The sequence below is a fragment of the Blastomyces gilchristii genome, assembly GCF_000003855.2.
Source record: "Blastomyces gilchristii SLH14081 genomic scaffold supercont1.3, whole genome shotgun sequence".
NCBI lineage: Eukaryota > Fungi > Ascomycota > Eurotiomycetes > Onygenales > Ajellomycetaceae > Blastomyces > Blastomyces gilchristii.
The window spans coordinates 3,838,292-3,859,716 of NW_003101680.1; the positions used below are offsets into that span (position 1 = coordinate 3,838,292).

The 21,425-nt window shown below is 42.5% G+C and overlaps 11 protein-coding genes across 16 annotated transcripts; 6 read left to right on the plus strand and 5 right to left on the minus strand.

Annotated features, from left to right (window-relative positions):
• Positions 1-4,156: 4,156 nt before the first annotated feature.
• BDBG_02412 (mitochondrial hypoxia responsive domain-containing protein) lies at positions 4,157-5,882 on the plus strand. Its single transcript, XM_002627695.2, has 3 exons — positions 4,157-4,719; positions 4,812-4,882; positions 5,007-5,882. The coding sequence occupies exons 1-3, from the start codon at positions 4,670-4,672 to the stop codon at positions 5,330-5,332; spliced, it is 447 nt and encodes a 148-aa protein (XP_002627741.1). The 5' UTR covers positions 4,157-4,669; the 3' UTR covers positions 5,333-5,882.
• On the minus strand, positions 5,713-7,354 carry BDBG_02413 (uncharacterized protein). The gene is made up of 5 exons (XM_031720773.1): positions 6,648-7,354; positions 6,459-6,515; positions 6,278-6,360; positions 6,152-6,175; positions 5,713-6,048 (listed from the first exon to the last, which is right to left on the minus strand). The coding sequence occupies exons 1-5, from the start codon at positions 6,769-6,771 to the stop codon at positions 5,992-5,994; spliced, it is 345 nt and encodes a 114-aa protein (XP_031577052.1). The 5' UTR covers positions 6,772-7,354; the 3' UTR covers positions 5,713-5,991.
• BDBG_02414 (GNAT family acetyltransferase Nat4) lies at positions 6,749-9,243 on the plus strand. Its single transcript, XM_031720774.1, has 2 exons — positions 6,749-7,279; positions 7,349-9,243. The coding sequence occupies exons 1-2, from the start codon at positions 7,057-7,059 to the stop codon at positions 8,155-8,157; spliced, it is 1,032 nt and encodes a 343-aa protein (XP_031577053.1). The 5' UTR covers positions 6,749-7,056; the 3' UTR covers positions 8,158-9,243.
• On the minus strand, positions 7,751-9,888 carry BDBG_02415 (phosphatidylinositol glycan, class U). Its single transcript, XM_002627698.2, has 5 exons — positions 9,615-9,888; positions 9,476-9,540; positions 9,204-9,406; positions 8,514-9,136; positions 7,751-8,456 (listed from the first exon to the last, which is right to left on the minus strand). The coding sequence occupies exons 1-5, from the start codon at positions 9,757-9,759 to the stop codon at positions 8,218-8,220; spliced, it is 1,275 nt and encodes a 424-aa protein (XP_002627744.2). The 5' UTR covers positions 9,760-9,888; the 3' UTR covers positions 7,751-8,217.
• A 45-nt stretch (positions 9,889-9,933) lies between these two features.
• On the plus strand, positions 9,934-12,568 carry BDBG_02416 (pescadillo). Its single transcript, XM_002627699.2, has 3 exons — positions 9,934-10,095; positions 10,167-10,265; positions 10,325-12,568. The coding sequence occupies exons 1-3, from the start codon at positions 10,074-10,076 to the stop codon at positions 12,277-12,279; spliced, it is 2,076 nt and encodes a 691-aa protein (XP_002627745.1). The 5' UTR covers positions 9,934-10,073; the 3' UTR covers positions 12,280-12,568.
• Positions 12,569-12,608: 40 nt separating this feature from the next.
• On the plus strand, positions 12,609-16,210 carry BDBG_02417. Of its 2 annotated transcripts, XM_031720775.1 has the most exons (2): positions 12,609-12,900; positions 13,016-16,210. In XM_031720775.1, exons 1-2 carry the CDS (start codon positions 12,876-12,878, stop codon positions 14,563-14,565), a joined length of 1,575 nt encoding a protein of 524 aa, XP_031577054.1. In that variant the 5' UTR covers positions 12,609-12,875; the 3' UTR covers positions 14,566-16,210. The 2 variants fall into 2 exon arrangements, with proteins under 2 accessions (XP_031577054.1, XP_002627746.1); XM_002627700.2 differs by having other exon boundaries at positions 12,609-16,210.
• Positions 14,532-15,043, minus strand: BDBG_16559 (uncharacterized protein; the record flags this gene model as incomplete). Its single annotated transcript, XM_031724488.1, has 1 exon — positions 14,532-15,043. One exon carries the CDS (start codon positions 15,041-15,043, stop codon positions 14,858-14,860), a length of 186 nt encoding a protein of 61 aa, XP_031577055.1. The 3' UTR covers positions 14,532-14,857.
• BDBG_16560 (uncharacterized protein) lies at positions 15,060-15,425 on the minus strand (the record flags this gene model as incomplete). Its single annotated transcript, XM_031724489.1, has 1 exon — positions 15,060-15,425. One exon carries the CDS (start codon positions 15,423-15,425, stop codon positions 15,060-15,062), a length of 366 nt encoding a protein of 121 aa, XP_031577056.1.
• BDBG_16561 lies at positions 15,903-16,917 on the minus strand. Of its 2 annotated transcripts, XM_031724491.1 has the most exons (2): positions 16,713-16,877; positions 15,903-16,663 (listed from the first exon to the last, which is right to left on the minus strand). In XM_031724491.1, exon 2 carries the CDS (start codon positions 16,562-16,564, stop codon positions 16,316-16,318), a length of 249 nt encoding a protein of 82 aa, XP_031577058.1. In that variant the 5' UTR covers positions 16,565-16,663; positions 16,713-16,877; the 3' UTR covers positions 15,903-16,315. The 2 variants fall into 2 exon arrangements, with proteins under 2 accessions (XP_031577058.1, XP_031577057.1); XM_031724490.1 differs by having other exon boundaries at positions 15,934-16,917.
• BDBG_02419 (phosphotransferase enzyme family protein) lies at positions 16,315-17,976 on the plus strand (the record flags this gene model as incomplete). Of its 4 annotated transcripts, XM_031720776.1 has the most annotated exons (4): positions 16,315-16,672; positions 16,754-16,872; positions 16,990-17,050; positions 17,081-17,957. In XM_031720776.1, exons 2-4 carry the CDS (start codon positions 16,779-16,781, stop codon positions 17,820-17,822), a joined length of 897 nt encoding a protein of 298 aa, XP_031577059.1. In that variant the 5' UTR covers positions 16,315-16,672; positions 16,754-16,778. The 4 variants fall into 4 exon arrangements, with proteins under 4 accessions (XP_031577059.1, XP_031577060.1, XP_031577061.1 ...); XM_031720777.1 differs by having other exon boundaries at positions 16,315-16,465; positions 16,561-16,872; positions 16,990-17,976; XM_031720778.1 differs by having other exon boundaries at positions 16,322-16,474; positions 16,561-16,872; positions 16,961-17,822.
• A 729-nt stretch (positions 17,977-18,705) lies between these two features.
• Positions 18,706-19,557, plus strand: BDBG_02420 (uncharacterized protein; the record flags this gene model as incomplete). Its single annotated transcript, XM_002627703.2, has 3 exons — positions 18,706-18,756; positions 18,839-18,966; positions 19,040-19,557. The coding sequence occupies 3 exons, from the start codon at positions 18,706-18,708 to the stop codon at positions 19,254-19,256; spliced, it is 396 nt and encodes a 131-aa protein (XP_002627749.1). The 3' UTR covers positions 19,257-19,557.
• Between the last annotated feature and the right edge of the window lie 1,868 nt (positions 19,558-21,425).

A 21,425-nucleotide genomic window follows, 5' to 3' on the forward strand; every position in this document is an offset into this window, starting at 1 on the left:
CTCTGCTGTTGCAAGAACTCTCTAATCACTCAGTAAGCTCTAAAGTGAATGATTTCTTTCTTATTATTGAATTTTCAATCATATACTTATTTATCTGTAAGAATATTCATTTCTGAGATCTTCTCAACAATAATATATGTCTTCTTCTATTCAAATATCTTAATCTCCTTTTTCATTGTCTTATGTTAATAGTCTCAGTCTGAGCTTCTTTTGACTTCTGTCAGTGTAGTTGATCAGTCTGTCAGAACACTTAGAACAGAATCATTCTCATTAACAGAGTCTTCAGACTCTTCATTCATGATAAGCTGTGTCTCATCATCTAGAAGATAGATTGAATCAATTATACTCTCTAAGTTCTCATTGACAATCATCTTCAAAACATCTGACTTTTTCTTCACTAGATATTATAGTAAGCAGTGCTGTCATCTCTCTCTGACATTCAGAATGTTCAATTCATTAGACAATTCATTGAATTCTCTCACTGTATTTACAGGTGTATTTGCACTCATGTCAAGAGCTTCATCAAATATGACATCTCATGCAATCTCAAGATGACATGCAACAGAATCTCATACATAATATTGATGTAATTCTTGATATTCAATCAGCTGTCATTCTCTGCTGTCAGTTCTATCTGCAAGCTTATTCAACACTTTCAAATTCTTCTTGTAGACCTTGCACTCTCATCTTCATATTCAATGAACAGAAGGTTGCACCTCAGTTCACACTTTAAAAGATGTAAGTGATGTTTCTTTCTTACATTCAAATATCTTTATTAATGTTAAGAATGTATTAATCATCATGATTATAGCTTGTATTACTTCATTTCAAAGTTCTCTTTCTAATTCACTATTAAATAGTAGGCTTCATATCTTTTCTGCAACTATTTGATTTGTGCATTTCACTGAGTCATTTGATTGTGATGTGTCAGATGTAGTCATTTCATATGCTATTTCTTTACTCTGACAGTAGATCTTAAGTTCTTGACTTTTGAACTCTTCTTCATCATCTCAGTGTAGAGTTTCAACTCAATATTATGTAGTTATCTCAATACTTATGATGAAATTCATTAATCTTGCAGTAGATTCTTTCTTTCTTATCATAAGAATTATTCATCTATAACAGATTGTATTATTTATTATACTCAATCAGTAGCTTGCACTCTCTCTAGTGAGAGTGTCATTTCTGTTAAAAAGTGTTTTTTCACTCTCTGTCAGATCAATGAAGAATCTCATTACTGGCTTAACAGCTTATATTATAGATATGAAGAGTGAACATGTTATTTTTACCTGTACACAGGTCTTACAGAATGACAAAGCTCTGTCACTCTTTATTCTTATTTCTAGTTATGAATCTGCTGTCATTTTTATGATATTTACAGAATTTAGATGTTCTAGCTTTTAATGTCATTACATCATCATAAGTTCTATAATCTTTGTATCATTTCTTTCAGATAGTGTTAATATTGTGTCATCTTTCACCTGTAATGTGTTTGCAGGTTCAAAATTATTATTAAGTATAGCAAATCAGATCAAGTCTCTGTATATAATCAGCCTTTTCATCTCATAGATATCATTCTCATTTAATCCTCCTGTAAATGAGAATATGTGATTGAGAGATATAATCAACATAGCATGATTATTCTCATATATCAACTGCTTATAGATATAACTCTGATATACAAGCTTACTCATACTCATGAGATTCACTTCTAACTTTGAGACATAGTGAACATTATTTAACAGCATATTCATTTCTTTCACTGAAATCTTCATATCTTCTATAGCTGCAGCAGAGATTATTGTTCTGTCTATCATTTTCAATATCACTTTCATCTTCTGAGGTTTTGTTATAACAAGATTTCTGTGAGATGTGATATAAGCACTCAATTCAGAGTCTAGAATTCAGGTATCTTTTTCTGTCTGATCACTCATATAGGCCTTTTCTTTGATGCAAAATACTTACTCTATGATGTTGTGAATAGAAGCAGCATCTGTATTCTCTGCATTCTTGTCTTTATTCTTGTTTCTATTCATATTGAAGTTTGAAGAACATTTCTCAGAGTATTTCTTTCAACAGTCAGTCTGAATATGATCAATCTTTTGATAATGATAGCAGGTTCTCATATTATTATCTCTACATTCAGATTTAAATTCAGTGTTCTTGTTCTTGTCATTGTCTTTGTCCTTGTCTTTCTTATCCTTGTCTTAGGCGTTATTCACGGGATTTTTCATAAATTCAGTACTACTATTTTTCACAGTAGAAAGGTGTAGAAGTATGTCACAGTATAATCTCATAAAGTCTTCTTCTAAAGGTCTTAAATTGTTCTTATTAATCTGGTTCATTCTATTCTTTATGAAGAATGCTCAATCTCTATTAACTTCTGTCAGTAATCTATTAAAAAATATAACATCTTCAATCTTATATTTCAGATGAATATAATCAGTTCTGATAATAATTAATCATTCAATGAAAGCTCTGTCAGATTCTTTGCTTTTAAAGATTATTTTAATAAGCTCTTTAAATAAATGAGTTCTATGTATAGCAGATCTCTCAGAAAAGTTATTCTCTATAATAGTTTATAGAGTATAAGCTGATAATTTGAACTTCTTAAGTATAGTGAAATAAGTCTTGATCTGCAGAGCAATTGTAGATCATATATAATTATATAATCAAAGATTGTATTCTTTTCAGAAATATTGCATGTTTATAATAATATTCTTATTAAGATTATTATCTTCAAGAATATTATTAGTTTCAGACTGTTCTGCAGTTAAAAGAATTTTCTCTCTTTATATAGAATAGTTAATGAATTCAGTGAGAACTATTGATCTTTTGATAAGTCTTACTTAGCTTCTGAATTCTTCAAGAACTTTTATTATAACAGATATTTTCTCTTTTTATTGAAGATATTCTGTCAGATCTGCTCTTATCTCATTATCTACAGAGTCATCTCTACTAATCTTCATTTGCTCAATCTCATGCTGAAGTCTTGTAATTTCAAGTCTTATATAAGTCTTCTTACTCACTGAGCTATTGTCATTTCAGTCACTTAAGTCTTCTGCATTATCTGATATCTCATTGATATTTTCAACTAAGTCTTTATATATATTGAACTTATCAGACTGTTCTTCTGCAATGATTTTATCTGACTCAAATACCTCTGAAGCTGTCTTCTGATTTATTATTGATGTTAACAGTGATCTGTGATCTTGTATTTACTGCTCTGACATTTTCTCATTTCTTCATCTTGAAGATATATATTCTCTTATTAAGTCAGATATTCTTCCAGATCTTAGATTAACCATGAGTTCAATTAATCAATAAAAAATATCTAGGCATGTGTAATAATATATGAAGATGTAGTTAACATGTTATTACAGTTATTCATTACTTATGAAAGAGCTTCATAATCTCTTGAAGAATAATGTTATGTTGTAATCTAACTACGCGAGTTACACTAAATGAATAGATTGAGGTGGCACGTGACTAGAGTAGATGTAGTAATTATTAACAGCATTTTCTGCAAGTCTCTTTTTAAGTAAGCAGTAGTATTATTAATTAACAAGATCTGAAACATATTAATACTAATTAAATAAGATGATTTTTAACATCTGATAGATATATTAAATGAAGCAGTAGTTAAAATAATAATTATTAACAAGAAATTCTGAATTGACAGTGTTTTTATACAAAACAGATCTCATAACCTGTGAAAGATGTAAAGCTTACTTAATTGAAAAAATTGCTAGCTTGTGAGAAGTTATATGATGAAAGGATTAGTAAGCCAGATCACGTGACCTGACGAAATTATAATCAGAAGTAATACTTTTAAATAATGTAATAACTGAAAAGTTTGATTCTGATCTCAGACACAGTTACATAGTCAGTCTAGACTTGACAGCATGTAAAGCATGTACATAATAATGCATTGAATTGAGATTATTCAAATGTACTGAGAAAATGAAAATTCTCACACACTGAGCAGCAGCGCATGAAATAAGTATATTAATAAATATATAAATTGAAATGAATGTAGAGAAGAGTATAAAGAATGTAAATACAGTAGAGAATATCTGTAGAGGAAAGAATAAAGATCAATATCAGAGCTGTACAGACTGCAGAGCTGGCTGTTCAGATGAATTCATTTTGATAAGATGTACATGATATCATGTGAGGTCATGTTACAGGGCATTTTACTCGGAAAAGTTGGTTCTTCTATAATATATAGAGAGAAGAAGAAGAAGAAGAAGAAGAAGAAGAAGAATAAATGGTGTTTTGCTCCTAATTTTCAGGGGGAGCTTGGAAAATTCTGTTTTCACAAGCATTTTGTCCGCACTAGTGCATGGCTGTACATCCACGCTTCGACGTCATCCGCAAAAGCCCAGACAGTTTTCACCAACTTCCCCATCACCAAACAGACCTCATGCACACTGCACCAAACGCCGCAACCAATGCCCTGAATCTTTCGGCTTCCCCAGTCCAACACCGACTCCTGGACTTAGACTTACACACGGCAACTAAGGGGTCCCATCTCCAATCCCCACGGCAAAAACGGGAGTTCGAAATCTGTTCGAAATCTAAAAAGGGAAAAAAAGAAAATCCTCGGGCTCCGGCCAACATCCATCTAGTTTAGCATATCCGCCTATACCAATTGACATTTGTTACAATGCCCAATATAGATAACACTCCCCTGCCGTCGTCATTTGATGCGCATCCGTATGTACACCACCTGGATACGTTCCCGCCGCCACCCTCCTCCCTCTGCTGAAGTGCATCGTTGATCTATCTAACCCCCAATAATCTCGCAGAGAGTTCTTCCAAGAAACAAAATGGCAGAAAGTCACCCGCCGCCTTAAAGAAGAGCCTCTCATCCCAATAGGTAAAACAACTTCATACCCGTCCCCCGCGAAAAAAAAAGAAAGAAAGGAAAAAGGAAAAAATCCCAAAATTGAAAAAAAGAAGAAAGTCACCCTAACCAAGACATTAACAACACTCACCCCCAGGCTACGCCGCAACCAGCTATGCCCTCTGGCGCGCCTACAAGTCCATGAAAGCCCGCGACTCCGTCGAACTGAACCGCATGTTCCGCGCGCGTATCTACGGACACGCCTTTACGCTCTTCGCCATCGTCGCCGGCGGCATCTACTACGGGCAGGAGCGCAAGCAGCGCAAGGAGTTCGAGAAGGCATTGCAGGAGAAGCAGGATCAGGAGAAGCGGGATGCGTGGTTGAGGGAGCTGGAGGTACGGGATAAGGAGGATAAGGATTGGAGGCAGAGGCATGCTGCAATGGAGATGGCGGCGAAGGAGGCGGAGAAAAAGATGGGTTAGTAGGAAGATATTATTGGGGCGATCTGGGCTGTGAAGATGGGATGGATGTTCAGGGTTTGTCTTGCCTGGTTGCCTTTTGGACTTTGGGCATGTGGGTTTAGGGTTGGAGAGACGCTGGAATCAACCAGTAAGCTTGACAGGTGGCTGGTTGTAGAGGGGAATAGACTGGGCTATGGAAGGCTGCTGGTATCGCTGGAAAGTATACCGTGGTGGGTGCCCTGGCTTGGCCCGATTTTATCACCATATTTTGTATTTTTTTACTACAACTCCCCACCTCCCTAACACTTCTATTTTGTTTTTGTCGGGCTTATCTAGGAGTGATCTAGATTTGTCTCGTTCTTGTTATTTTACTTTGTATATAGGGCTCTTGGATACGGTGCTTCAAATGGAAATACATCTCTTCTTTTTATTATGATTAGTACTATCAGTATTACAGTATTTGTAACTACCATACATTTTCCTCTGACGATCGAGGTACGAAGACCCTAGTCAGTATTGCATGTATAACACACACATCGAGTCAAAATAGATCAATGAGCCATGGTATTCCACCCTTGCTTCCATACTTGCGCATCTTCCCTTTTTCACTTTTACACAAGGCGTTCCTGATCCTAGCGGTGTAGGTTTGGCGAGTGCAGTTTTACATTCAAACATGATAATCATGCCGCCAATTCATCGATATATCGCCGCATGGCATCAAACTCCGTTTTCCCCGTCTAGAAAATCAGCATTCAGCCGTTCTATGCGTTCCGCTTTCGAATACAGGACAGTAACAATACGGGGTGTGTGTACGGCCTGGGAATATAAAGATAAACATACCGAGATTAGGTACCTAATATGAGTCTGGAAAGTATATCCCGGTGGTGGGGAATTTATATTAGTCCCAATATTTGGCATAACAACAAATAACGAAAAGAACCACGAAGGTGCAATCCCCATTCATACCAGATCTGTAACATCTTTACTTCGCTCGAATTCATGCCGAGCAAAAGAGCGCATTTCATCTCTTGCGCTGGATTTGGGAATCCCTATAATCCACAACAGCAAAGGGTGGGAATGATTAGGAGTTGCCGTGTCTTCGTAGAGGGGGAGAAGGGGGAACGGGTGGAGGGGAGGTCGGGCGTACTATTTGTAGCTCGCACAATCTCACGCCAGAGCTCAGTGCTCGCTTTCGTTGAACGAACTATGTGTGTGGGTAAATTGAGGCTCAAGTTAGCGGAAGTTGGTACTCTCTGGATATGTATTTGTGGATAACTAGATGATTCCCCGCGGAGAGGGCGGAATAAAGATAGATGATAGATATGAGAAAACCTACATGCTCGAGGCTGATGGTTTGCTTTCTGGGTCTGCGCGGCGGCTGTCCAGCAGCCGAGAAAAGGCGAGCTGACCAGCGCATGGATGAATATTGGAGGAATTGCGGATTCCGGTTTCTCCGCCATCCAACTTCGGTATATATTCTGAACTTCCAATGTTATTCACAGACGGATTTCCTGGTTGCTCATATGGAGAACAGTGAGAGCGGCAGAATCAAAAGGCGGTGTGGCAAGCACAGTGAGCGCAGATAAATACGCGATTTATCGCGTCGCAAAATTGTCATTTGTTTTTTGATTTCATCCACCCACAAGAAGGAAAGAATTGACTGAAGCCTACATTGACGAGGCTACTATGCTTACGGTATAGTTATTTGTTTTACCTATCAGTATCTATAAGAACAGGAAGCGGGAATGCTCGGCTCGATCAGAGAGGAAGCTATGTCTTTCCTGCGGAGAGTGCGGGATGGTAGAATCGCGAAACCTACAACAGCATTTTCGACCAACGAGAAGCATGCGCTGGCCACGGAGGCTTTAGAAAGGAACGGGATGGAGAAGATCCTCAAAGAAAATAAGAATGGCGTATCGGATAGATGTAGTAAGGAAGTAGTGCTACCGCGGAGAAAACAAGCGTCATGTAAGCCACGATCAAATCTTCATCCTGCTACATACTTTCGTATCTGACCCGCCGGCCGGTTTAACCCAGATGAACCAAAACCTCCAGCAAAAAGGCTACAACTTGTCGAAAGCGTGAATGCCCTCCCACTTAAAGAATTTATGAATCACTGTATCCCGCCCCGAATCCGCGACTTCTCGATATCCATCCCTTGCAAAACACCCACTATCACCGACCAAGAACGCTATGATACTTATTCAATTGAAATACACTCGTCAAGCTCGATACCCAAGGCAGACCTCGAGTCTTGCTTTTTGCTGGTGAAGCTTACCAGCTCCGAGATGTACAAACACTCGACTACAGGCTGGTCACCTTCGAAGAAGAAAAATGAGATGAAACTGCTGGATATGCGCTATATGCTTCTGGTCCGAACCACCACTCCTGGTAGTCCTCAGCCTCCTCCTACTACGGCGACATCGGAACGTCAAAAGGTTTTAGACAAGGAGGTACAAACTTCTCAAATGGGCGGGCGGAAGCTGGGGGGCTTCCTATCGTTCATGGTTACATACGAAGATGAAATTGAAGTACTATATTGCTACGAGATTCACCTTGCGCCGGAGCTACAACACAGGGGGCTGGGGAAGATTTTACTTGGATATTATGAAGAGATAGGACGGAACATCGGGTTGCAGAAGACCATGTTGACGGTTTTCAAAGCCAATGGGCCTGCCATTCGCTTCTATGAACGGCTGGGATACGCGGAAGATGAGTTTTCTCCCAAACCGATGAGACTTAGGAACGGACATATAAGGGAATACGACTATATGATATTATCTAAGGTCATTGACAACACACAGACAACAAAGCATGACACAAATAATATAGATGTTGTCTGGTGAGTGAAAATAAGGCCAGTGGATTTCTTCCCATGGTTGTTGGAGAGCTTGCCAGACACGATGTTATATTTGCTTGGCATATTTCCCTTTCATATCTGGCCGGCTCTTCTCCCACTCATCGCGAAGGACGGCGAATATCGAATCTGCGACGAGGATTGAGAGCCCCAAACTCCAGACTAGGGTTATCGCATAGAAGAAGTTGGCATTGCCCGAACCAGCGTATATCCATAAATGGTGGAATATTGGGCCAAGAAGCGTTGCATATAGCAAGGCGGCAACAGCGAAAAACGTATAACGCATTACTGGGTTCACGTTAGCAAATGTGTCAAAGCAAGGGAGAAGAATGGGTTGGTACGTACACGGGAAAATATGGCGGTATAGGGGTAGAAGCGCAAAGTAGATGGATACGTCAGAAATGCTTGGGTACGGCTTGAAAATCGCAAATATTCCAAGGATCGCGGTGATCACGAAGAGCGGCTGGGTCCTCATCCTAACGGTGAAAGCTCCAAGGTACGATGCCAGATGTAACCAGAAAACACCCAGGAAAAATTCTCGGAACGGATCGAAAATCTCAATCAAGAAATACCACCAAAGACCGGCATTTGGCGTCAAATCAGGCACCAGGAGTTGAACCCCATACGTCGCAGATATGAACTCCCATGAATTACCAGTAATGATATAAGACATGTAGAGGAGTACCATAACACTCGTGGCAAATAGGAGAAAGTATTTTAGTGCATAGGCGAGAGAACTGCCTGTGAACTTGCCTTGTGATACATTTCGGTCGTAGCAGAGCAGAATGAGAGGCGGGTATACGAGAGCAGGATAAAGCGATAGATAGGAAGCGAATCCCAGTGCGAACATGGAATTGAAAGTATTACCCGCAACTGCATTCGAGATCGCATATAGGATTGCGGAATTGGTGAAACTGTTGGTCGATCTGCCCAGACATGTCGCGATTACAAATGGATTGAATAGGTACCTATAGAGGTGTTAGAATTCATTTTTGAGTAGTTCCTCCTACCATGAATCCCCTATCCAAAACATACCCTGCAGCAATTGAAACTCCATCCCATTTAATATGTTTCCGTGGGGACATGTAAAGTCGAGACACAACGGATTCAGCGGAGTTCGATATGCTAATCAAAGCCGCGGCATTCAGAAGGTCGAGGAGAATGTATACCAGACCGGTGAGGAGAGGATGGCTAGCAGACCGGGGGAGGAGAACAAATATCGGTAGAAGAATCGGGGCCTTGTGCAAGAGCATATTAGATCGTTGCGCCTTGTGTTAGGTCCATACGTTGAGATGTTCAGTATATACCTGGTGATACACTCCGCCGTCATAGGGGCTGACGTTTCGAGTGTATAGAAAGACACCTTCTTGGACTTTCGAGCGACCACAACACACATCAGCAATCAAGAATGTGTCGCATTTATGAAGGAGCACAGTTTCAACTCACGCCTCTTAAAGCTGCTGACCGGTGTAGAAACTTCCACTCGACCCGTCAGAAGGTCTGGGAGCGTCGGGAAAAGTGTAAATAGAAGAACGCGGAGAGCGATTGCGCCCCCGAACACGCACAGTTTTCTTCTATCGACCGGCATCATGAATAGAAATTGCGAAAGAAGCTCATGATATTAGGGTAGTAAACAAAAACGCCTGTAATTGGGATGAACGAGCGTTGGCTACAACTAAGAAATCATTTGACTGTTGTTCATATATATCTATCTCCCCACGTATCAACTTTCCATCGCGCGGTTATTTAGCGGCTGTTGACGCACGGGCCACATCGAGCTTTTCTCCGACTGGCGGCACAAGTTTATCTTGGGAGAGTAAACTTTTTTTTCCCTCAAAACACCTAATATCCAACACTGAAATTCGTAAGGCTTTGCTGCAATTTGAGACAATTCTGACCTGAAAAATGGGGAAAATAAAGAAGAAAGGTATGGAATTCCCATTGTACGGGTATTACGGCTGAGGGTAGTTTGCTAACGCTATTTTATTCATTCTACAGGCACCTCTGGCCAGGCGAAAAATTTCATCACCAGAACTCAGGCAGTGCGCAAGCTGCAGATTTCTCTCCCTGATTTCCGCAGATTATGTATTTTCAAGGGTGAGGGAGATTATTTCTTTCTTCTGTTTTATTACAATGTCTAATTCGATTTATACTAGGTATCTATCCCCGTGAGCCTCGAAACAAGAAAAAAGCTTCGAAATCCGCTACCCCGAGCACCACCTTCTATTACACAAGAGATATTCAGTATCTTCTTCATGAACCTTTGCTTAAGAAATTCCGGGAGCAAAAGGCCCTTGCCAAGAAGATTGCTAGGGCTCTCGGCCGTGGAGAAGTTGGAAGTGCCGCAAGACTCGAAAAGAATAATGCACCAAAGCTCTCGCTGGATCATATTATCAAGGAACGGTATCCGACATTTATAGATGCACTTCGGGATTTGGATGATGCTTTATCGCTTCTCTTTTTGTTTGCCAATCTCCCCTCAACGACCACTGTGCCGCCTAAGACTATTACTCTCTGCCAGCGCCTATGTCATGAGTTCCAACATTACTTGATCGCCACTAATTCTCTCCGAAAATCCTTCCTCTCAATTAAAGGAATATACTATCAAGCTACAATTCAAGGGCAGGATATAATGTGGCTGGTGCCTTATCGATTTGTCCAAAGAGTTACTGGGGATGTGGACTATCGAATTATGGGCACCTTCGTAGAGTTTTACACTACTCTGCTTGGTTTCGTCAACCATAGACTCTACACTACGATCGGCTTGGTTTACCCACCCAAGTTTGATAAGTCGAGCGATGAACGTGGTGCTGAACTCGCAGCCTTCACCTTGGAAGGCCGAAATTTTGGCGAAACACAGAAGGCTGTTGAGGGTTCTCAGCAGCTGAATGGGAGCACTGAGAAAGAAGCGCCTGCATCAAAGGACCTTCAGGCTAAGGTCGACAACATACTCGAAAAGACTAAGCTCGATACGGAGCCTACTGGGCAAGCGACCGAAGCCCAGGAGGAAAATACCGATGCCATCGACACGTTTGAGCCAATCGCACCTGAAGCTGATACCTTACCACAACCACAAATCAGTGGAGATGAAGCCGGCTCGTTATTTGCTCCATTCACCTTCTATATCTCCCGAGAGGCTCCCAGAGCACCTCTCGAGTTCTTGCTTCGTTCTTTTGGGTGCAAGCGTATTGGATGGGATAGCGTTCTTGGAGATGGCGCATTTACACAGAACGAGTTAGATCCTCGCATAACACACCAAATCGTTGACCGCCCCCAACTTCCTGAATCTGCACTCCCCCTGTTACCCAAAAACCCCGAAGATGGAACTGCCGCTTTGAGGGTAAGACCAGGGACCAGGGTCCCTGGCCGGACGTATGTTCAACCTCAATGGGTGTGGGATTGCATCAACGAAGGAAGGCTTCTGCGACCTGACCTTTATGCACCTGGCGCTACATTGCCACCACATCTGAGTCCCTGGGTCAAACCTTCCAAGGGTGGCTACGACCCGAGAGCCAGCCTCGCTGATCAAGAGGAAGAAGGAGAGGCTGAAAGAGCTGCTGAAGCCGAAGAGTACGATGACGATGAGCTCGAGGAGAGTGAGGATGAAGCTCCTAAATCAAAACAGAGCAAAAAATTGCTTGCTACGCTGGCACGTGACTCGGACGATGAAGAAGCGTCGATTAATGGCGGAATGGACATTGCTATGGCAGAAGACACGGACGAAAGCAGCGATGATGGCGATGATGCAGATGAATTCGAAGGGTTCGACCAGGACGAAGACATGAGTTCCGAGTCAGAAGACGAAGAAGAGAAAGCTCGCTCGCAACACCAGAAGGAACTTGAAGCCGAGGCTGCTGGCCTTCCATTCTCGGCCGCTAGCCAAGCTGATAATGGAGCTGCTAAGAGCGAAAAGCAACAAGGACCTTTAGCTAAGAAACGAGCGGCCCAGAAGAAGAAGGAAGAGGAGGAGCTTGAACGTCAAAAGATGATGATGAGTCGCAAGAAGCGCAAGCTGCTCGATAAGATGATTTACTCGAATAAGAAGCAGGATGCGGAAGCGGAGAAGTTGAGACAGAAGCGAAGAAAGATTGAGCAGAGTCTTAAGAAGTAAACGAAAAAATGTTTTTTGGGTTGCGTTTGGATTTAATATGTAGTTTTTGTGGCTCTTCGTTTTTTTATGATATCTGAGAACTGGCAAATGTTGAGGCTGCCACAACAGGCAATTTGCGTGGACATCGATGGGAACACTTTGTTTGGAGTCCGAGCTAAGCTATTTGCAGTCTACCTAAAATATCATAAGCTAATAAAACGTGTTTTGAATAACTCATAGTTTCGGGACATTCGACTCTGCCAAGCCGGCTTGCCGAAAAAATATATAATCACGTGACTCGTTTCTCGCACGTTGAAACGCAGCGACATCAGGAAAAGACACTCTAAAACTTGTATAACTAGTCTTCAGATAGGGCTCTTAGTCCTTCTCCGCTACTTTTTCCCCTTTATATGTCTCGAAAAAAAACGTCTTATCATTTTTTTTGGTCCAAATACTCGACTCCTTTTGCAACCAGGCCGCGAGACATTACCGATCACGCTGTCTCAACGTCAAATATGGACTGTCACTACTTGCCCTCACCCTCCTCATCCATATCTAACCAGGAAATTTTGATTTCCTCTTTTAGCTAAGGCGAAAATGTCAATGCTGAGTTCTCAATGGGTGGATTCACAATCCTCACCCGTAAGCCCATCATCATATCATCAAGTTCGGGAGGATCCGTCAAATATGCCAGTAGAGGCAGATTCTCTGGAATACGAAGTGGACATGATTGCTGAGCAACAATTTCCGCAAGTAGAAACTTCTGATGATGGAACTTACGTCACCAAAGATAGCGATATCTCACAACCGGACAGTAATTCAAATGCACAGGAGGAAGATCAACCAACTATGGAAGGGGATGACTACGATTCATCAGGAGATTCCCCTATACCGGAAAGACCAAACAGATACCTTGGCCCTCCATCAACATGGCGTGCGAAGACGCGACAGGAAAGGAACGAAATAAGTTCTTTGGAAGCGCTCCGTGCCAGAGATCTATCTGTTCATCTATTCAACGCGTTCGCACTCAAAAGGAGAGCGATAGCAATCAAGGCTCAAAAGCCAGAGCAAGATCAAAAGCAACGGTCTAACGACGAAGAAGACGGGTGGCTATCGTCGAAATTCATGCCGACGAAGCAGTGGACTGCATGGCCTCTACATGCAGACGAGGTGCCAAGAGGAGATTCACATGTACTGAAAGACGACTCTGACATCTGGAATGTGGCCGGTCCATCCGACGGACGTCCTAGTGCAGAGCTAGAAGAGTGCCTCATGGCCCAGATGTTGAAAACTGCTAAGGAAAGGTTCGAAGCGCGAGCGTGGGACAACAGAAGGCCTCGTGCTCGCCAGAGGTCCAAAGGAATGGCTTCTACAACTGATACGGGGGGTGCCATAAGCACGGGTATGGAAGAATCTGATGACGATGTTGGCATACATGCAGAACCTCAACTCCGGCCGGTCGTCCAGGCGGATGATGACAAGTCGAGATCGATACTCCGGCCAACAGCACGGCACATTCTCAGCGACTTTGATAATATCCTTATGAGCTTACATCACGCCCGACAAGCCTATGTCTCAACTATAGATTTATCTCAGAGCGAACATGAAACGGAAGCTCAGGAGGAGTTAACTTTGAGACCCGTGTCAAGATCGCGCGCTGTATCGCTCAGCAGCATGTCGGGCTCCCGAAGAATAAAACGATCACGCCATTTGTCTTTGAGCAGGGACCCTCCCGCTACATCGGACCATGAAGGAAACATCGAACTATCCGATGCGTCTAATCGTAAATCACGTGTGTCGAATCGCCAACGGACAAGGTCGGGTACTCCTCGGCGCTCCCGCAGCCGATCTCCTGGTTCTAGAGAATCCAAATTGGGCCTACGGGATTGGAGTGATATTGTTGGTATTGCTTCAATCTCCGGGTGGCCAGCATCGGTTGTTATGCGAACGGCGAAGCGCTGCTCCGAACTATTTAAGGAAGATATGGCATTCAGAAAGCTAAACGAAGGCCAACTGGAACTAAACGAAGGGAATGAAAATGGCTTGCCTACGTGGGACTATGTTGAGGAGGAAGGATCGGGGGAGTCTAGATCAGATTTTGAAATTCATAACATTACCAGCCGTTCCCGGAAAAGAGGACAGGGCTACGGTTGGGAGATTAACTGTCCCGTGAAAGGCTGTTCTCGCTCGACGAAAGGGTTTTCAAGGACTTGGAACTTAAACCAGCACATAAAAAATAAACATCCTAGTCTTGCCCTTAAAGGTCGTCCAAGCAAGTCCGCACCGCTAACTAAAGAATCTAAGTGAGAGACGGAATACTATTGTGCTATCTAGTCCATTCGTGTGACTATCGGAGTTTGAAAACCAAATCAGGCCAACGAAGACTGAGGGCCACATAATCATAATCGCATTACCCAGACGTATTAAATACAACGAAGCAATGGTATCAGATCTGATACGCCCCCCTCCCCGCCTCCCCGGAAAAGATATCGATGTTTATTAAGCAGGAATACAAGGTCGTGGATAATTGTTGTTTGTCGTGAACGACGCGCACTGAGCTTTTGTAATTTTTATGTTTCCTTTGGTCGCATTTGAGTCCTCACTGCCCCTGAGCCTCCCAAACCTCCTCCCCGAGCACTCTCAGCTCCTTATCTGGGATAAGGATATCGGCTTCTACTGATGTTGACGGGTGGCGAAGCATCACCCTATCAAACGGCAATCTCAGCGGTGCGCCCGTGGTGATTACCGATCCATCCGCTTGTCTAACAATGCTGGCCTCTTGCATGAATTTGGTAACCCTTCTATGCGGGTCTGTTCTGGTCGGGTGATCGACGGCCTCCCACCTTCAGATGGCAATCCCTCTTGTCGCCATTCTGAATTGGAATAGTCAGCGCAATCTTCACATCTCCATCTAAATTTTCCAGCCACCAACGCGCATCGGCATCAACCTGACTCTGGCCCTCTGAATCTGCAACCTCCACAACCATGCTTGGCGATTGAGTCGTTCTACCAGCTGGCAGGGTGCGTGGACTATTAGAGCAATCCGGTTGCTTGTCTCTCTGTGGGCCGCGGACTCTGGCGCTGCCTTGCAGGCCCAGTTCCCTCTCAAGGCCCATTGATTTGATGGAATTTTCTAACATCCTTTCAAATACCCGACTGGCTTTCATGCGGAAGTTATACCAATTTTTGGACGAGAATTTTGAGAGGCCCCATTCTGTGATATGATTGGTTAAAAAAATGCACACCACACGTGACCGCCCATAGAGGAAGCTGCAATGGCCTGTACTCAGTTCTTCTTTATTATTAATCTCCACAAGATGTCTGTTTATTTGCTTGCTTGTTTATACTGTTTGTACTGTTTGTTTTGCTTTGTGATGCCTGGTTGTTTGGTGTATATTTTGTTGGGTCTCGGGTTGATCGGCCCTTCTACGAGCAGTGCGCTGGTGGTGACTGAGCTCTTTTGCCCCAGTAGCCTACATATTTGTGTGGCAGCATGTGAGGCCCTACCGGGCCTCGCTTAAGATAACTACCTAATTAGACTAAGATCTAGACCAGTTGCATAGCGCCTGTACGGGATGCAGATACCAACTTAAAGATGTAATCAATCAATCAATCAATCAACCAAGTGGATTCCTTGCAAGCTATAGCAATCAAGCGAGAACCCAGCGCATTTAGGCTCTGCACAGGTGGGAAGAAGTTGTATTAAGTCCGCTGTAAATATCTTGGTGATCCAATAGCCCCCTCGGACGTACGGAAGGAATCACGTAGGGCCCCAACTCATCGATTTCAACTAGACGGCGTAGCATCCTCAGTAGAAGCAAGAAGCAAACAAAAGACTTGAAAGAAGTTACAACCATGAATTGCTAGAGGCCTATTCAACATTCCTCCATATATCTTTCTTAAAATCAACATCGGTGGCAAGTTGAATGCAATATCAATTGAGCTCCTAGGCCGGAATGAAATATGAAAAGCACACAAAATTTAAATTATATCAAGTACGGAGTATATTGTCCAATCATAGGATGATTCACCCAAACATCCAACCCTCTCAATATCATTAATTCTCAAGGACATGCTCATTAACTAAGGCCTCAATGACTTCAGTCATCCATTCCTGGCAGCATGTGATAGGCTCTTGAGAATAGAGCCGCTGAGGACTCTTGAACTGCTTTTTTGGTGCAGGAATTGCCTCACAGATTCCCTTGATGTGAGAGAGGTTTGCTGCTGACACCTTTTCAACAAAGACCTTGCTTTGAAAACTCGCTGACTCCTCTGGCTTCTTGCCGGGTTTATCCTCAAAAGTCATTCCATTTTGAATATTGCCCGCCACTTGGAAAAGATGGCCAGATTGATCGTCATTTGTTAACCCGATAGACCTCGGAAGACATTTCGGCGGGAGACTTCCCTTTGTCCTGTAAGTAAGGAACCAAGAATTGTAGGAATGGGGGAATCACTGCTCTCTTTTTTGACCTATTTGTCGCGTTTTTGCACCTAGCGAAGTTACTTCTGTAGTTTCGTCTATGGTATCGAAATCGGAAGCAGATTCAAACTTCTTGAGGGGACGTGTAGCAATATTTTGGACGGAAGCAGTGGATGATTTCCCACGCTCAAAAGGTGGGTGAGTCGATGCTTTTATTGTGGACACACAGCCCAACTACACTATCCCATTCTCTTATCGTCACCATCCAATAACCATGGACAGCTCGGTCAAATTGCCATACTATGCAACAGATGTCCCTCTCCCTCTCCCGACAGAAGCTGAAATTGAGAACGCACTGAATATATCTCCGGAGTATGAAGGGTGATGGGTTTTCCAGGTCAGATGCCATTACATTGTGAAGTTCGGGAAGGGCGTCAATCTTGTTGAAGGAGAGAACATGCTATTTGTTCGGGAAATGACAAAGGTCCCTGTGCCTCGAGTTTATGCTCTCTACTCAAACCCACAAATAGGCAAAAACTACATTGTCATGGAACATATTGCTCGTGAGACACTTGCAAAACTGTGGGCAAGTTTGACAGGTGCAGAAAAGGAATCTATTGTTGCAAAACTGCACAGTTATAATACTACAAGGAGCTACACCAGTTGCCATCACCAGGTTACTATGAGCATAGACAAACAAACCCTTCTTGATGAGATATTTTGGACACAGCACACAGAAGCTATGATCAATAGTCCATTCATCACTGAAGCCGCGCTCAACAAAGCGATGGCGTGGAAATACACTCATGACAGCCGGCCTCATTACAAGGCAGATTTTTACTGTCAATGTCTGCCACACATTTTCTGTGGCCACAAGCTGATGTTTACTCATGGTGACTGTCAACACAAAAATATTATGATTCAGAGTGACCCCCAGCGGATGACTGCCAATAATCGCACTTTGGAGATTGTCATTCTTGATTGGGAGAAGTCTGGTTGGTATCCAAGTTACTGGGAGTACTGTCTAGCTGTTTGTGCATTATGTTGGGATGATGACTGGGGCCTCTGGATTGAGAAAATGCTAGATCTGTTTATATCTGAAGTTTCCTGGCTGCAAATTCTACGCCTAGAATTGTGGTCCTAGGACAGTTACGTTTTCAAATGGCTCTCAGAGGTTGACTGCTCGAGATCAGGATGGAGTACCTTGTCTATGGATTTGACTGTTTAAAGATATTTGATAGTTTTATCAATTAATTTCCTTCTCCAGGCTATGCGTCTGGCTATATTTTGGGCACTCATGTGGCTCCATTGGATACTTCTTCTCAAGGGACAGGATTGAATTGCATACACAGCCCGGCGGACATCCAGAACAATCTATGGAAATACAATGACCTTAAGACTACGGTTATAGGAGCTCAAGAGCAATTCCCAACTAAGAAGTGAGCCTCATGGTGGGACATATCAACGGGGTCGTCTGAAATAGGGCCGGGGTTATAAGTTAAGCACAGCTGCCCCATTACCCCCTCAGTAGCTTAGCCATACGAGGCCACGCTTCTTGCAAAGTAGAAGGGATTATTTCTGCCACGTTTGAGTTTTTGACGACCCTGCACCAGTCCGCAACTCCCTCATTCCAGCGCCACTGGAAAGTTTCAGGCTATACTCAATAATTTTCAATTACTCTTCATGGGAACTAGACATCCGAAAAATTGTGTTTCAAAGATCTTCAGAGAACAGTCTATCATCACAAACAAGACTGAATGAAAGTTTGTTTCTTTATTAAAACATGAAAAGTTTCAAACTAGGAAAGCTAGCCATACATCCTATGTGAAGACATTGGAAGGCACAATTTGCTGCCGGACTCATTATTTCCTGCATTCTGAAAGATAGGGGATATTTCCTCTAGGGATGACATTTGGCATGACCAGGCCATTGATACTCTGAAGGATAGGGGATATACTTTCCCTAGGGATGACATATAGAATCCTTGCCTTATTTAATCATGGCCGGGCCATGTTATTTTCCCAAGAATGGAACAGGCCATGGCGCGATGCCGCAGATTTTTGAAATTTGCTTGTGACGTAGAACACTTTTGTTCTATAGGCATTGATAATTCTCCGTCTCTCCTTGGTGCCTCTCATATTTTGTGCCGGTTCTCATTAGTTCCCTGGGTACCGCTCCCGCTATAAGAGTGTTGTGCACAAGAAAGTGCAGAAGCATGGCAGGAAGATCCTCTCCCGGAGTGTCCTGCATAGAACTGGCTACTATGGCCTCAGAGGCCATGGGATCTTGTGAGTCCCCCCCCCCCCTCAAAAAAAAACCCGTGAACTCACCGAGGCACATCTTCACTGACCTTCCCTCTAGCTCAGAGCATGTCGTGTCTCACTTTAAAGATGCCATCGACTCACTGGCCGGCATTGATAGCGTGGTTTCGAAGTATGGTACCGTTGTGTATGCCCAGGTCTTGGTTCCTGAACCGCTGGAGATGTTGGTCCGGGAGGACATGGGAGTCGATGCCAAAGGGGCCCGCCGGATTCTGAAGGAGAGCAACAAGATGGGGAATTTGCTTAATCTTGAGTGAATCAGGCGAAGTGCTTCCAGCTTCAATTTTGAGATGCACAACTTCGTACTAGGCATAGATTTATGTGTGGAACGGTGATGACCACTCTTTCCAACAAAAGTTAACTGATTAAACCCGCTATTCCTGGTTAGAGTGGGAATCCACGGCCACTTTTCATGGTTGATTAGAGCCCTGGAGAAATTGTAAGAGCGGATCTTCAATGTACAATTATAAAGAATGAAATCTATATGATTTAGCCATCAAAGAGTCTTTATCAAGTCACTAAAGATTTGCTAGCCTGTTAATATTATGAATAAGGGCCTGTTCAGTGCGTCCGTACTTTTTGAACGCAATAGTGGATCTCATTAAAAATAGTGTATTTACCAAATTCGTAGCAAGCCGGCGTTGTGCCACCACACTATTCCTGTGGAAGGTGTAAAGCTTGTGTGATTGAAAGGTTGCTAGCTTTGTGGGAAGTTATATGGTGGAAGGATTAGTAAGCCAGATCACGTGACCTGACACCCCCACTCACCAGAGTAACTATACACGATGCTATATACAAAGTTCGCCTTCAAATCAAGTACAGGTATAAAAAATGACTGGAAAATGTGAAGTAATGAAAAACCAGTCATGATATACATCATTTTTTATCCCCCTATCCCCCTATCTTCTTTATATTCTCTTTCCAATGTGTATATTTCAATGTTCCAAGTGATTTAGTAAGCCCATCCGCCGCGTTCTCAGCAGATGGAACATATTGGATAGATATCTTGTTTTTGCAGACAAGATCCTGAAGGATGTGGAAATGGACCTCTATATGCTTCAAGCGGCGTGGAATTGCTTCGGAAGAGGATAGCTCTATGGCAGACTTATTATTGGCATGGATCGTATAAGCCAGATCATTGGCTGTGGTGGGAATGGGGTGATCATCGGCATCCAGATTGTTGAGGCGGGATGGGATGAATCCAGCGTCTTCTAGAAGCTCTCAGAGACAGACAAGCTCATATGCGGCCTTGGAGGATGCAATATATTCGGCCTCTGTTGATGACTTGGAGACCCCTGTTTACCGGCAGCTCCGCCATGCAACGGGACCACCTGCCATGTAGATGATATAACCGGTGGTTGAATGGGATCCTGGATCCCTACCGGCTCAATCGGCATCTGCGTATGCTACAGGTTCAATTTCAGCATCTCTGTGATAGGTTATACCCTCATTGATTGAACCCTGTAGATAATGGAGCATATGCTTGTATACAGCCCAGTTCTTTGATATAGACTGGGAGCTGAATCATTCAAGGAATCCTGCAGTGAAGCTCATATCAGGACATGTATTGAATGCCAGATATTACAGGGATTTGATACTGGATTGATAGAACTGTAGGATAAATTCTGCTGTGTATGCAATCAGTTCCTCATCATTATTCATGAAATCAACATTCTCCTTCATAGAAGTGAATGTAGAATGACAGTCATTCATTAAGAACTTCTTCAGAAGATTCCTTATAAAGAGGAATTGAAACAATATCAATGAAGTTAAATCTCTATCAATTTTCATTTCTAGATAGTGATTGAAATCCTCTACATTCTTGATCTCATAATTAGCAGTGATTTCAGCTCTGGCCCAGTTCAGATCTTTGATTTTCAGACTGTAGAGATGGACATTATTCATATAGATGATTATATAGACCTGTCTTTTATTATGAATAAATAGTTCAGCATTATAGAGACTGACATGAAAGTCTGAGTATAATAGCATCTTTCACAGCTTCTCATATCATAAGAGTGCTGCCTGCTTAAGACTGTAGAGTCTCTGCATCAACTTATACACAAGATTATCACAGTCTTCACAGAATTCTGTGAGTTAATTCATATATATCTGTTCATCAGCAGACAGTTGAGTATTTAAAAATACAGTCATCATATCAATCTGCAGAACATATTATCTCTGAGATACTGAGATCATTATAAGAGCTTGTGAGATGAATGCAGAGACAACAGATGCAAAGATTCTTAAGTAATTGACTCTCTTCTATTAAAGATTTCTGCAGACAATTCAGCAGGTCTTATAGTAAATAACATCACTCATATTATTGAACTTTTTATCAAATACTCATTAGTCACAGAGAACACTCATTTATAATATTCTCTCAATCAGTTATCAGATCTCTATCTATTTCAAATAATTGATCT

Excerpts from the sequence above, each read along its gene's own strand:
- BDBG_02412 (XM_002627695.2), top strand. The coding sequence starts at position 4,670 with ATGCCCAATATAGATAACACTCCCCTGCCGTCGTCATTTGATGCGCAT. Across the intron at positions 4,720-4,811 it reads TCGTCATTTGATGCGCATCC|AGAGTTCTTCCAAGAAACAA; the intron begins GTATGTACACCA and ends ATAATCTCGCAG. Across the intron at positions 4,883-5,006 it reads AGAGCCTCTCATCCCAATAG|GCTACGCCGCAACCAGCTAT; the intron begins GTAAAACAACTT and ends ACTCACCCCCAG.
- BDBG_02413 (XM_031720773.1), bottom strand. The coding sequence starts at position 6,771 with ATGGCGGAGAAACCGGAATCCGCAATTCCTCCAATATTCATCCATGCG. Across the intron at positions 6,516-6,647 it reads AAACCATCAGCCTCGAGCAT|TTCGTTCAACGAAAGCGAGC; the intron begins GTAGGTTTTCTC and ends CCACACACATAG. Across the intron at positions 6,176-6,277 it reads GTAAAGATGTTACAGATCTG|ACTCATATTAGGTACCTAAT; the intron begins GTATGAATGGGG and ends TATACTTTCCAG.
- BDBG_02414 (XM_031720774.1), top strand. The coding sequence starts at position 7,057 with ATGCTCGGCTCGATCAGAGAGGAAGCTATGTCTTTCCTGCGGAGAGTG. Across the intron at positions 7,280-7,348 it reads GCGGAGAAAACAAGCGTCAT|ATGAACCAAAACCTCCAGCA; the intron begins GTAAGCCACGAT and ends GGTTTAACCCAG.
- BDBG_02415 (XM_002627698.2), bottom strand. The coding sequence starts at position 9,759 with ATGATGCCGGTCGATAGAAGAAAACTGTGCGTGTTCGGGGGCGCAATC. Across the intron at positions 9,541-9,614 it reads GGTCAGCAGCTTTAAGAGGC|TCCAAGAAGGTGTCTTTCTA; the intron begins GTGAGTTGAAAC and ends GTCGCTCGAAAG. Across the intron at positions 9,137-9,203 it reads GGAGTTTCAATTGCTGCAGG|GTACCTATTCAATCCATTTG; the intron begins GTATGTTTTGGA and ends ACACCTCTATAG.
- BDBG_02416 (XM_002627699.2), top strand. The coding sequence starts at position 10,074 with ATGGGGAAAATAAAGAAGAAAG. Across the intron at positions 10,096-10,166 it reads GGGGAAAATAAAGAAGAAAG|GCACCTCTGGCCAGGCGAAA; the intron begins GTATGGAATTCC and ends TTCATTCTACAG. Across the intron at positions 10,266-10,324 it reads CAGATTATGTATTTTCAAGG|GTATCTATCCCCGTGAGCCT; the intron begins GTGAGGGAGATT and ends GATTTATACTAG.
- BDBG_02417 (XM_002627700.2), top strand. The coding sequence starts at position 12,856 with ATGTCAATGCTGAGTTCTCAATGGGTGGATTCACAATCCTCACCCGTA.
- BDBG_16561 (XM_031724491.1), bottom strand. The coding sequence starts at position 16,564 with ATGACTTTTGAGGATAAACCCGGCAAGAAGCCAGAGGAGTCAGCGAGT.